Here is a 14,134-nt window from a genome sequence, read left to right as displayed (position 1 = left end):
GAAGAAGAAGACAAGGAAAGAGGCTCTGGCAGGCTCTCTGCAAATGCTGACATGATTTGAATGAACATTCCTTAGGACATGCGCAGCTGGGAGTGTAGCAGTGAAGCAGGCCAAGATTCCTGCAAGGATCTGTGCCTTTCTGCAACGTTGAAGTTGTGTCTCCCACAGCACACTGACCACTGACAGCCAGAGCATCCTCAGTGCCCTGAAGGGGTGAGAGCCACTCCCAGCCCCTCAGTGACAGCAACAGGACATGGGGTCTGTTTCTCTTTGCAAACTGAGGCTCCCCCATTGCCTGCACTGGGAGCTGTGGAACTGCTGTGCTATCCCAGCCTCAAGGTGTGTTACAGATCTTTTGCTCTTAAAGTGGGGGGAAAAAAAAAAGATACCAGATGTCAGAAGGTTGTTATAGCTGCTTTGCTTTATTGATAGATTCTGCATTACAAATGAGAAGTGCAAAAACCATCTGAGTCTTGTCTACTGTTGAGTGTACACAAGTGAAAAAATCCCCGATACATTAATACCTTTCCCAGGCCTCCCCATAGCCATGTAAACATCAGTGGACAATAATACATGCAGCAAGGAAATCAGGTATATTTAAAAAAAAACCAAACATGGTTCTTCCCTTCATTTAGTGCAGGTACATCACTGAAAAAACAATGTTTTGAGAGCAGGCGGAATGAAAGGGATGAAGCTGCTATGAGATATCGAGATAGAGGAACCAATTTGGAGGCTCAGTCCATCCTGACAGTACTAGTATGACTCACTGAAAGATGGGGAAACAGCTCAGCCGCTTTCTGGAATAAAAAATAAAATAAAATAAAATAAAATAAAATAAAATAAAATAAAATAAAATATACTGTAGAAGGCGAAAAGAAGGGAAAAGTGTGCATTGGTTGGTGGAGGTTTTCCCCCTGTATCTGCCCCTATTCAGAGACACTGATTTACAGATCTTGAAAAGACTCTGTCCACTTCATTACAGCAAGTTGCACTTTCCCTCTTTCCCAGTATCCCTGTGTGTACCATACTGGGAAAATGCCCTCTGAAGAGGTGCTTTATGACAAAAAATTTGGCCTTTGCTCCCTGCAGACCTACATGACAATACTGAGACGCAGGGGCCAGATCTAGGGCTGGGTTAGGGCGAGGGGCTGACTTTCACAGTCTTCTCTGGGACTCTCAGGTGTCATTTTAGGACTTCTCTGCTGAAATTATCCTTTGCCTCCCCACCTTCTTGTACATCAGCAGAGTAGCATGTGGAAGTCCTTGCATCAGCTGGGCTGGATGTGGAAGTGTGTTGAGTGTCTGGACCTTCCAGGTGTCCCTCCCCAGGGGTCACTGCTGGCAGCTGCTGCAGCCTCCCATGCTTCTGCGACCCAGCAGCTAAGAAGTTGGAGCTGTATCTGTGTGTAGAGGCATCATAACAAAGATCAGAGTCTATTCTGCCCAGCCATCTGAGCAAACATGGTATCTTGGGTTTGTTCTCAAGCCTGCAGTCTGAGATTTTCAAGCTAAGACCATGATTTATCTGCCAACATGCAAAGAGGTTTTGCAGGCAACAGGATAAACTTGAGCTGAAGCCAAGGTCCAGTTTCACCCCATTTTCCACCCACTGGCTAGGACCAGGCTCAGAGGTCCCTGTGGCTGCTTGAGTCTTTCCTTGCATGTGAAGGCAGTCCCTGCCAAGCCAAAAGGCAGGTTCGCACATTTTGAACAGTCTTCTGGTATCAAAAAAGAAAGGAGCTGCTCTGATCTGGCCCCATGGTGACCCACAACAGGGTAAGACAGAAAGCAGTGTTAAAGATGAGCTGTGCTTGGAAACAACATCATCACCCTTATGGTGCTTCCAGCGTTGCTGCTTTGCTCCTTGGGGTATGCAGGCAAGAGATTTAGCTGAAGTTTTGCTTGGTTTTATCATCTCTAAATGTCCCCCATGATAGCGGCTTACACAGCAAAGAAAGCTTCTAAAGGCAAAATTTCCAGCAGTGGTTACCAGAAGCTGTGATGAATTCAGTCCTCACCCTTCACAGGGGCACCTTTCATTGCAAAGAAAACCAGAGGTCTGCAGTAGGTGATGGGACCGGGACAGGAAGGCAGATACATCTTTTCTCCACCTGCAATGAAACACATGTCCAAAAGAAGAAGCCAGCGCTGCATCTGTGCAAAAATCCTCCTGACCAACCACAAAAATTCCAAATTCTGAGAAAAAAAGATTATTTTGCTTACTGTGAAATTTTTAAAGGAAACTGGTGTAAAACATTTATTTTTAAGTGCCTAAATCAGCAACTCCATTTTTGAGGTGGAAAAGTCATCTGGGGCGGGAGGTTGCACTTGGTGAAGTCCTTACTCACGTCTCTTACCCCACAGTGACACTCGGGGTCTTGGCCACGCCAGATGGACTGTCCCAATTTGGGGGATTAGGGATGTTTGGGCACTGTTTTGCCCATCAGTTTTTCTACTACCAGCCTGGAACTGCAGTATTTTACCTCCTATTTGTGCGTGATGGTTGCATGTGATAAAAAGCAGCACATGAGGATCCCTGAAAACTTAAGAGAGGCTTATATCAACCCCAAGAAACTAGAGAAGCACTGTCTACTATGAAACCCAGCTAGATACACTATTTTTTTTTCTTTTATTTGTCTTTGACACATCTTCAGCTCCTGTCCAGCTTTAGGGTGCCTGGGAACAGCCCAAATCATTAAAAGCTAAGCAAATACCAACAACCACTGGGAAACACCCCCCAAATGTGACCAAGAATCACCGAGTGCTTATTTATCCCAGTGGGTTCAGAGGGACATCTGCCATGGGATTGAGGTTTCATGGCTGTTTTTAAGGGCACGTCACCCTCTGTTGCAGGTTTGAGCCCTGAAAAAGAGAAGCTGCCACACACTCTGCTCCTCCTCAAAGAGCGGCACTCAGCGTGGCCTTCTTCCCACCCAACTCTCACCCCAGGAGCAAAAATAAATGAAAAGCAAAAGAAAAAGTCAGGCTTCATATTCTGGATGGATATTTATTTGCTTAAACAGATTTTCTTTTTTTTTTTTCTTTTCTTTTTTTTTTTTTTTCTTTTTTTCTTTTTTGGTACAAAGCATCCAGGAAAGCTTTTACTTTTCTTTTTAAAAAATAAAAACTAGGTTTCTTTTAAAAAAAGACACATGAAAAGGAAAAAAAAAAAAAAAAAAAGTCACTCATTTGCAATTGCTCTGTTTTTTCTGCCTTCCCCACCCACTCCCCTTCCCCCCCCCCCCCCCCTTTAATTTGGACCGATTTTCATTCCTTCCATATATATTTAATAAAATAAATAAAGGATTTTCTTTGTCGTGTATTGCAGTGCCATATTTTTTTAAACAAAGGCTTCATGGCTCAACATTGCAAGGTAATAACAAACAAAAGGATTATACATTAAAATCCTTCCCCTCTCAAGACTCCCCCTAGCCCTCCCCTCCAAACCACGAAATAGAATACAATTCAAGTAGTCTTTTTTTTTTTTATGTTTTAAATGTATGGATATATAAGACAAAGCAAGTACAGAACTGGTTAACAGAGTGTCCCCATTTTATTAGCAAGTGAGAGTATATTAGGGAGATGTAATTGATTCCCCCCTTTTTATGGTTCCTAGACAGATAATATATATTATTTTAAAAACCAACCTATTTTACAGCCCTCGACCACCTCTCAAACCCATCCACTCACTGAGTCCCAGGCCTCAAGCCAGAGACTTCAAGTCCCAGGCCTCAAGCCTTCCCCCCCCCCAGTCCCATGCAGCAGTCCCAGCCCTGCAGCCACCCGTTGCAGCCCTCCTCTTCCGCAGCCCCGGAGGGGGCACAAGGAGAAGGGTGGGGGGCATGGGGCAGGGAGGGCAGGTCCGGCGAGAAGGACGCAAGGGGCAAGAGAAGGAAAAGGAGGTGGTGGGGCACGGAGCTGGTGCTTCTGCAGGGTCTGGCGGTGGTGGCCACTGTCCCACCCGCTCGTCGGAGCACTGCAGGGTGGGGAGGAAAGTGGTAAGTCCCCTGTGGCTCTGGAAGACAAGCTCTGCTGGGGGTCCACGCAGAAGCGGGGCCTTGAGTTGTAACTGGCGATACCTTCACCATTCAAAATAGCTTGTCTCTAGAACAGTTCCCTTTTAGTCTAAATTGTGGTGGTTTTGGTTGTTTTTTGGGTTTTTTAATATTTTTTTTTAAAAAAAAAAGGATGCGTGTCGATGTATTTCTGTGTGTGCGTGCATCTGTGTACATGAGTAACAGCCAACTAGCTCATATGGTCATGACCAAGCTATATTTCAGAAGAGAAAAGAAACACATTTATCACACTTTTCCTAAAACGAAAAGCTAAAATTTCAAGTTCAGTATTCGCTATCTTGTCCTTCCCTCCCCACCCTCCCTTGCTATTTCTGGGTTTTTTCCCTTCCAACTTACTTTAGCACCATAACACATTTTAAACATTACAATCCCTCTTCAGATACTACACAAAATGTCCCATAAAAATAGTGCTTTTTTTGCCAAAAAAGTTATATAATATATTATATATATAAATCAACTAAATCCGTGGCAAATGTGCAATGCAGACGCCTCCTCCATTTAAAGTGAGCAACAGCTCACTTTTTTTTTCTTCTTTCTCCTTTCCTTTTTCTTCTATCATTCTCGCTTTCTCTCTCCTCTTCCTCTCCTTCTCACGATGATTTCAAAAAGGTGCAAGTCGATTTGGAATCTTGTAATGAAGCACACACACAAAAATGCAGATGGGGGCTCCTCGGAACATCTTCTCAGGTACGTTTTTCTTTTAAAGGTGCAAAAGAAAGTTACAAAAATAAGAAAACCAAATAAAAAAAAAAAAAAAAAAAAAAGAAGAAGAAAAAAGTGGGGTGGGAATGAGGCAAAAAAATTCTATCCCTCAGTATTTCTCCCCATTTTACTTTATTTTTTCACTTTATTGTCAAGAAAGACAAGGAATGGACTCTTCTTCTCGAGAAAAAAAAAAAAAAAATTAAAAAGATTTTTTAACTTCAAATCCTTTTTCCCTCTTGCTCTTTCTTTTGTCTTCTGGCGTTGGCACCGGGGATGTCACGCAGCGCCCGGCAGCAAAAAGTTCAAGTGCCAAACTGTCCCTTTGCAAGTACAGGCTTGGAAATACTGGGGGAGCGAGGGAATGAAACAGGCCTGGGAAACGAAACAACCCTCCCCCCACCCCGAAAGGACGATGCCGCAGGAGCTGCTCGCCGCCGCTGCCGCCGCCATCCCCTCCTTGCTGTGTCAGTTGTTTGGTTGGGGCCGGAGCGGCGTGAGGGTGCTCCGCCACCCCGCTCCTCGGCTCGGCGGCCCCGGGGACGGAGGGGCTCGGGGGCCGGGTCTCGCCAGTCCTCCCGCCCTTCCCCGGGAGATCAAAAATCGAGACAGCTGGTCAGGGTTCATTTCTGGGAGCCGGCAGTCTCCGGGGAGGCTCGCGCCGCGGAGGGCCTCTGGCTGGGCAGGGAGATGAGGGGACGGTGCAGAGCCTTGGCTTCCTCAGCCGCTTGCAGGCCCTCCGCCTGCCACCGATACTGGCGAGCCCGCAGGATGCCGGGCACCTCCCGCTGCAGCCGCTGCGAGCTCTTCTTCTGCCACACGTCGTACTTGGAGTACTTGGCATGCGAGGGCTTCTGGAAGCTCTCCTGCAAGGGGATGAGATAGCAGCGTTAGCCTCTCGGCAAGCCCTCCAGATAGGCTTCCCCCTTTGAACTCCGTCCATCCCATGGAAACACTGTCCCATTCCTGGAAACATTCAAGGTCAGGCTGGCCACAGCTTTGAGCAACCTGGTCCAGCTGAAAATGTCCCTGCTCATTGCAGGGGGTTTGGACCAGATGACATTAAAAGGTTCTTTCCAACCCAAACTCTTCTATGATTTGTCCCACCTCTGGGCCCCCAACTCATTAAAGCTGACTTTGCACAGGGTTTTTAGCATGAGTTGCCAACGGTGACCATCTCAAAAGCTCTGCAGGAGCAACAGACTTTGCATCCGGGGGTTTCTCCTCTCCCATCCACGGCCTTCACATCTTCTCTTTTGCTATCTATTTCAGAGAAGCGCTGCCATCCCAGCACAGACCTCCTACCTTGCTGAGTGCCGGCAGGCCCGCCAGGGAGGTGGCGGAGAGGTCACGCTCGGACTTGACAGACTTGGCGCAGTAGGTTTCCAGCAGAGCCAGGTCGCAGCTCCGAAAGCAGCACTCCTCCACAATCCCACGGTTGATCCGCCGGTTATTTCGTCCCACCGGTCTACCTGCAACAGCAGAGACCCCAGTGTTAGCTGCCAACCTGGACTGGACCCTCTTCCCACCTCAACAGCACCCATCCCCTTGCGGGCATCCCTCCACCAGCAACCAAAGACTGGTGGGTCCGCGCTTCAAAACCAGCAGCACTTCTCCCAAACCAGCCGACACATGCCTGCAAACCAGACGAGTTTCACATTAAGACAGTCCCAGACAAATGCTGTTAATGCCAACAGGGCTCCCTGCGTGCGCACAGCACAAATTGAAGGCACTTTCTATGGTGGTGATTCATTCCCCTCGTATACCTTCAGCGCAGGCAGCCTTTCCGGGAGCAGCTAAAGCAAGGAAGCTCAAGCCCAGCCCCGCCGCCAGCACTGCGCTGATTACTGCAACTGTCTCCGATGTTGATCCTGGCAAGTGAGTTTTATTAGAAAGAAGCAGCACAGCGTTGCAGCTGCCAACCTCCCTCCGCCGGGTCGACACTCAGGCAGGTGAAGCGAACCAAGGCGGCTAAATTTTACCAGATGGGACAGCTCTGAGACAGCTGCAGAAAGAATACAGGCTCCTGCACCTGCCAAGAATAGCTATTAAACTTAATCTTTTAATAAGGGTTCCTCTGCCGTTTCTGCCTGCAGAAGGATGAGAAAGCCCATGTCCAGTGCAGCAACAACCGTGTGCATTTCATATCACCGCTTAACGATGGCCAAAGCACTCCAAAGGAAAACTTTACATCAGTTTTACTGGTCTTCCTTCCACTCTCAAAAGACATGGGCAAATTTGAATTTCTAATTCAAAACAAATTTGCTTGGGAATTGCGGCTTCCAAAACAGAAACTGGCCCAAAACAAAGGGATTTTCTCTCTGGACTTCCGTGCACGATATGGTATGTGCTTGCGCTGTTCTGCGGTTTGCAGCCAGGGCTCCACACACTGCCATCAGCACCTCTTCTCAGCACAAGGTGCTCCCAGGGAGGGGAGCAGAGCTGGTACCAGCGGGGCTTGCAAACAGGATCCTGTACCACATTCCATGCAGGAGAATTCGGGCATGTGAAAAATTGAGAGCGAGTAGTGGAAATGCGATGTCTAATGCTGCTCACCATGCCATGCTGAGCCCCCACCTCCCTGCGGGAACAAACAAAACGGTCCACATTGGCCCTGTGCACAACCTGCGATCCACTCCTGCACCCTGGATGCAGCAGGCACTCAAGTAGTTGGCCTGGTTGAGTATTTCGGGGCCCTAGCTTGCAAGGTGCTGACCAATTTCCCTGGGGGAAATTTCCATCTGCGTGCCCACCCAAAGTGCCTCAGGACAGAGTACAAAGCACAGGATTTTTCTGTGTGTGCAGTGCAACCCTGCATGTGAAAAGCAGCCCCTTATGTGCAATATGAACATGCATGTGCAATGCAGACCTGCATGTTCAGCTCAGTCCTGCATGTACAATGCACCCCATGTGTGCAGTGCTGGCATGCAAAACCCCACGACCATACTTCACCATGGACTTTGCAAGAGCAAAGCCCCTGGCAGCAGGACACTGCTCTCTGTTACAATCAGCTGTGCCCCCATCTGCAGGGAGCCCTCTGCTCCATGCCCACGCATTGCCGCTGCACTCATAGGTCACGAACGCGAGCACAGCATCAGAGCGCAGGGCGATGGGGCAGCTGACTCATATATGCAGCACACCTTCAGCAGTCCTGTCAAATGCTTTGCTTTTCACATTCATCTCCCCTGAGCCACCACCCTCCTTTTCTTTTTCTTAGGAAAAAAAAATCAGACATGACCTTTAGCCAGCCCTGCAGGAAGGTGAAAAGAACAGTTCCCTCTTGGTAAAGGCTCAGCAAAGGGAGCACTGTGATGAGTTTAACTTTCTCTCTGTAAATGCTTGTGGCCAACAAGCATACTGAATTAGTCCCTCCCTTTAAAGGCAGGACAGGTGTGTTGGGTTCCTACAGCTGTATGAATGATGCCAGCGAAGGCAATCCAGGTTGCAATGCCCAAGGAAGATGGGGGAGAGGAATCAGCTTAGGGGCAGGTTCAAGTATTCTTCTATACGCATGCGATGCCCAGCAAGGTGTATGGGAGACGTGCACCGCCGCTGCTGCATCCGGCAACACATATGGCCCCCAGTCATCACCTACTGACCCCACTGCCCAAACCTGTGTGTGTGGCAGATTGCTGAAGCATTAGGTTGCTCCAGAAAGGCATCCTGAGCATGGGCAGAAGGAGAGGTTGGAAGGAAAAGAGAAAAAATTCAAGTCACCCCCTCTTGCTAGCACATCCCCACAGGGCTGCATTCACACTCCCGCTGAACAGAAGGTTGCACAAGTGACAACACGCACAGTCTAGGGAGAAGTTGAGGTTTTGAAAGGTTACATGTCTCCTCTTAAAAACAGAAGTTGCCCGCTTGCAGCTATGTGTTTGTTTGGAAAGAAGAGGGTGGGGAAAAAACCCAAGGAAAGCGGGACCGTTTTCACCACCTTGCCAACACGAGCACTTTGTGGCATGGGAGCACATGGGAAGGTCACAGCAGCACACTTGCAAACACCCCGGTGTGGCGCCACCAGGCTGAGCTCCCGGCAGGGACCACCATGGTGGCATGGCCCTTTTCTCCCCACTCACTGGCACTGCCAGATCGGTGGGCACATGCATGGCCACCAGCCCCATGCGCTGCCCCTTCTCTTGCATAAAGCCACTGCATGCTGTTCCCCTTGCTGGCACCGCTGCCAGCTCCACCGCGATGGTCCGATAGGGCACATTTTCCATTACATAATTGTTCGTGCTGATCTCGCCAAATGCCAATACGATCCTCTGTGGGAGAGTTACTTTAGGAAAAAAAAAAAAAAACAAAAACAGGCAAACAAAACAAACAGGAATTTAGTCCCCGAAAGTACCTGGAGACAACAACCCCAGGAAGAGATGCCAGGACATTGGTGGTTAACAGCAATATCGTTTCTGACCTGGACTGGGAAAAATGCTTGTTCCGTAACACAATTTACGCACGGACTAAAGGTTGAATTTCCTGGCTTCTGCCCATGGGTGGCATCTTGCTTTACTGCCACTGCCAAAACCAGGGAAGGATTTGCTCCTTTGTCCCCTGCCCACATGGGAGAGCTGTGCGGGCAGCGGTCTGCATCGCCACATGAGCCACTTCCCACTGAAGCAATGACCGCCTCCTCCTGAGGAAGTGAGCTTCCTCTCGGCCTTCAATGAATGGCTATGCTCTCTTTTCTCCAAGTCGTGCTTCACCACAACCTCCCACAGCTCTGCTGAGGGGCCGAGCCCTGCAATGCAAAGTCCAATGGTTCAAAGCCCTCTGGCTGCCCAGGGTTATTCCGTTCTGGCAGCAGGCTATTCTGACAGAGCGAGCTGAGCATCCCAGTGGGAGTACAAAGCCAAACCCATTCCTGGGAGAACCCAGTGGCCGTGTACCTGCAGCACAGCTATTCCTCTGCACTGGAGTGGGACAGGAGAGTCCCTTCCCTGGCATCACCACCCTGCTGCTCCAGGTTCCCTACTCTCAACCAGGGTTGCAGGGAAGGGTGCGCGGTGCCAGTGCCACCCTGGCCGGGTCCCCTCTCATCCAGTCAATCAGGTGGCAAGCCGAGTGGAAGGGGACTTTGGGTGTAAACAGCCCCTGCGCCCCTGTCACAGGAATGTTGGGAGCAACAAGGGGGCCTTTGTGCGGCACCGGGCCCCGTCCCAGTGCCCCTGGCCTGTCCCTCCCCCACCCGGGCACCGCACTTTCCCCCCTGCTTTTTCCTAGTATTATTCGGAGGAGCGGCGGGTGCGCAAGAATGTGCCCTGTCAGCACAAGCGGCTGCAAAGAGCTAAATTCTTATCAGCTGTTGGAAAGGAGGAAACGGGAGCTGTTGTTTACAGAGAAGTCCGATGTCTCTCCCCCTGCAGCCCCTTTTCCCCTCCCTGCCAGCAATGCATGACAGCAACTTCTCGGCCAGGGCTTCCTCTCGGTCTGCCCCACTTTCTTCGCTCAGAGCTGCACTCAGCATCTCTCAGTGGGCCATGCTGCCATCCCCGGGATGAGTGCTAGTGAGCAGGGACAGGGGGTCCCAACAGAGCAGAGCCACAGTGGGATGTCACCACCTTGGTGGCACCTGCAGATCAGGTGCCCAAAAGCCTTAAAAGTCACGGAGGGGAGGAATCATAGCTGGGGCAGAGGACAACACATGCATGGCTCCAGCTGCAGGTAGCCGAGGCACCCCTGGGATGCAGCACAGGACTGGAGTGGTGCACACTGCCATGCCCACCCTGCGTCCCGTGGCAGGAAACACTGGTGCTGCCGGCTCCTTCCCCTGCCGGTGTCGCTCTTTTTCAGCCCCAGCTCTCAGAGTCAGCTTCAAGATCTTCAGCCCCAAGCAACAGCCAGCCATGGTACCTCCAAGGGCACCTGGGGTCTTAGACTTGCTCCCCAAGCCAGCAGACAGATGGGCATCCCCGTTATCAGGGGGTGCACCCTCCTCAGTCTGGGCTGCATACTACTCCGTCGCCAGATGTCAGGGGAATGGCACACTGTCACCAAGCTGCATACCCTTGCATGGGTGCAAACAGTGCTGCATCTCAGAGGTAGCTTCGCTAGCTAAGTGTTCTCTTGTAAGAATGTAGAGCATCGTTTAAGATCTGAAATCACTGCTGCAGCAGAAAACCCGTAATGCATTTTTGTACCATTTTTTGGGTTTATTTCCAAAATTACCAGTTGGATACTTGCAACAAGCCCCATTCAGCAGGGCCCACCTGTACTTGCAGGACAAGGCTGCCCAAGTAATTTACCTCCTGTACAAATGACTGTGAGCAGCCTGTGCTAACACAAGGTCACATGTCCCACGCTGTGAAGTACTCATGACAAACCCAGGTCCAGTTTCAAGATGTAAACCCATGCTCATGTAATATAACCAATGCTCTACTGAGCCTAGATGGTGACAATAGTGCAGCCATGAGGGTTTAGGAGCGAAGATGAATATGGTCAGGAGAATGAATCACTTTATGAGGACAACGGATGGAGGTAGAGGGGAAAAAGTGAAGCAAACTGGGGATGTCCAAGCCCTTCGTCAAAGAGAGCCATCACCCAAATGTCTTCAGCCCAGCACAGGCTGGTCAGATGCTGAAGTGGTTAAAATGAAACTTTGTTTCATCACCAGCACCTGAGCTCTGTAGAAATACTCAAGACAGAAAAAGGGGGGGACAGGAGAGGATAAAAAAAAGAAAAAAAAAAAAAAAAAAAAAAACAAAAACAAAACCAAAAAGGCAAGAATTCCCTTGCAAGCATCAGATTGGCCACTTGGCACCGAGCAACTTCTCTGCCTTCAAAAGTGTTTTTATTTTGGCCTGGACTGCTGGGTTACTTGAGGTGAAAGGAGGTCAGTTTGTCCATAAAACAAAAGCCCCATTCCCTTTCATCCCCAGAGAGGGGGAGGAGGGAAGAGAAACCATGGGAGGGAGATGGGTTCTCCTCTATATAACAGAGGAAGAGGTGTGACAGCAGGACAGCAGCTTGCCTCCTCGATGCACCAGTAAGGCCAGACCTGGAGTCATTGCCTTGTCTAAGGTACGGCGCGCGGCTCATTGACAGAGGAAAGGTGGAAGAAGAGATGAGAAGAGGAAGGGGAGCTGACATGTAAACCCTTGTCCCTCGGCAAGAGGAAGGAAGCATCCCCAGGGTGTCCCCAAAAGCGCCACCTGCCCGCAACACCTGGGACATGGTGCTAACATCTGCTGCTCAGCTGGGATAGGGCAGGGTGATCACCCCAGTGAGCTGCAAAGCCACCTGCAGCCCAACCACCTGCCCAAAGTTACACAGCTGCTGCTGGATGGAGGATTCCTGAGCTTCTCCCTGCCCAACCTCAGCCAAGTCTAGCTGAGGACCTAGGTTGGGAAGGGACATCCAGGGTAGTCTCCTGCAGCACCCTGTTCTCTGCACAGGCACACTGGGACAAGAGGGAGGCTGGCTCTCAACTCCACTACTCCAAAAACACCCTGTTACATGAAAAGGACTTCTTGTTTCCTTTTCCCAAGGCAGAGGCAAGACTGCCAAGTTCACGGCACCATGTACAGCTGGTATCACCTTCCTTTTCCCCCTGCTTCGTTTGCATCTTTCCTGTAGTCAGTCATTCTGTGGCTCAGTTCTCAGGGGGCAGCAAGACACAGGGTCTTCCCTCTACCAAGATGAGCAGGGGACCAAAACACCAGAACAATGCATGAAACTCAAGAAACCTTTGCTGATAGATTACTGACTGTCCACTGCTAGGGATTTTCTCTTCCTCCCTGTTTGCCAGCTAAGCCATTGTATTGCTAATGCCAACAGTCCAAACACCCAAGCATCCTGGTAGAAAGCCCTATCCAGCCAACTGTCCTGAAGGCACCTGCACCCTGTGGACAACTGAAAAACTGCATTTTTTTTGCACAAGCTGTGCTGCAAAAACAGTAAGACATCACTTTTCAGAGACAGGTTCACCACTGGGTACCCAGCAGGCCACAAAGCGTGTTTTGGGAGCAGCCTAGAAACTGCTGCCATTCCCAAACAAAGCCTGCACAGAAAGGTGGAGTGCCCAGATCCCTGCCTGCTCTCAGGTGCAGCACATAGGCAGCAAGGTTTAAAAATAAGCCAGGGCCCAAGCTCAGCAGAGAGCTGGCTGCAGACATTATTTTAACATCATCGGTGAGCAAATTACCTATGGCTCCCCAGTGACATTTGACTTTCCCAAGCATCAAATGCTGGACCCACTTTCCTCATGGGACTAGAGAGTCCTCAAAACCAGTGTAAGACAGGTGCATGTCACCCTTAGCATATTTCTTTTCTCACTCATTTCCAGGCCTACCACCATGGAGAAGGCAATCACAAAAAGCCTTCCCAGCCAGACTGGGAAACCCCTCCTTTCCCTCCCATCCCAGCTCCACTGAAGCAAGGCATGGGGTAGGAGCAGCATCCTGCCCGCTGCCAACAGCTGCACAGCACTTACTGAAGTAGAAGCCCCTGTCCCCGCAGACAAACTGCAGCGTGTCCACCAGCTCCCCGCCGCAGAGGGTCTCCGCTGTGCCATACGCTGCAGCTGAATCCAGTGCATAGGCCAGGAAAGCCAGCAGAAGCAGCAGCATCCTCCTCGCTGCACACATCCTCTGCACCTGGGGACAAAGGCACTGTGTTAACGTGGCACGAGACACCCCTCTCTGCCACCTACTCCAGGCAAAGCCCTCCCGCCACAGCATGCCTGGGGTTTGATGCCCAGACATGTCAGCATGCTGCACAGCAGGATCGGCAGCACTGAGCTGGCCACTGATGCAAGGCTGGCTCCCTGCTCTTGCCCCACCAGTCAGCTGCTCCGGTCAGACAAGGTTTGCATCGAAGCAGTTTTTCCATTGTAAAATCCCACTTCAGCCTACCTCTGAAAGGCTTTTATTCCCCCTGCTATTTCAACAGCATGATTTTTTATTTTTCACCCCTTTTGCATGACAGATCATTCAAATGATTATTGGAAGATATTTTTTTTTTTCATTTCTGATTACAGGTTTTCATGACCGATATGAACACATGTTCACCCAAAGCAGAATCAAATGAAGTTTCAACCTGTCCTAGAGCTGCTTTTGAGGAAAGCTGGGTTTTGCCAGGGAGCGGCCTTTGCCCCGGGCATGCAAGAAACTTGTACAGCCAAGGCTCAGGCAATCGAGGGGCTGATTGCACAAGCTGTGTTTGCTGATGAGAGCTGGGACCAAGAAGACATCCCTCAGAAGCAAAGCAGTCCCACAGGAAAGTTGCCTGAGGCATCACCAAGAACGGCCAAGGGGGTATTAGCTGGTGTGAAGGATTAAAAAAGAAACTCCCTGGATATTTGCTAACTAACCCAAAGATTTCCCCTGACTCAGCTCCAGCAAACAGTTTTACCTTCATGT

The 14,134-nt window shown here is 49.9% G+C and overlaps 1 protein-coding gene across 1 annotated transcript; it reads right to left on the bottom strand.

The window, feature by feature from the left end:
• Window positions 1-5,401: 5,401 nt before the first annotated feature.
• Window positions 5,402-13,369, bottom strand: IGF2 (insulin like growth factor 2; the record flags this gene model as incomplete). The annotated part of the gene is made up of 3 exons (XM_080619496.1): window positions 13,207-13,369; window positions 6,084-6,250; window positions 5,402-5,644 (listed from the first exon to the last, which is right to left on the bottom strand). Exons 1-3 carry the CDS (start codon window positions 13,358-13,360, stop codon window positions 5,402-5,404), a joined length of 564 nt encoding a protein of 187 aa, XP_080475622.1. The 5' UTR covers window positions 13,361-13,369.
• Window positions 13,370-14,134: the final 765 nt, after the last annotated feature.

This window comes from Psittacula echo, assembly GCF_963264785.1.
Source record: "Psittacula echo genome assembly, chromosome: 5".
Taxonomy (NCBI): Eukaryota; Metazoa; Chordata; class Aves; order Psittaciformes; family Psittacidae; genus Psittacula; species Psittacula echo.
Note: the sequence above shows the minus strand (reverse complement) of the source record. Positions and strands in the feature narration are given on the sequence as shown.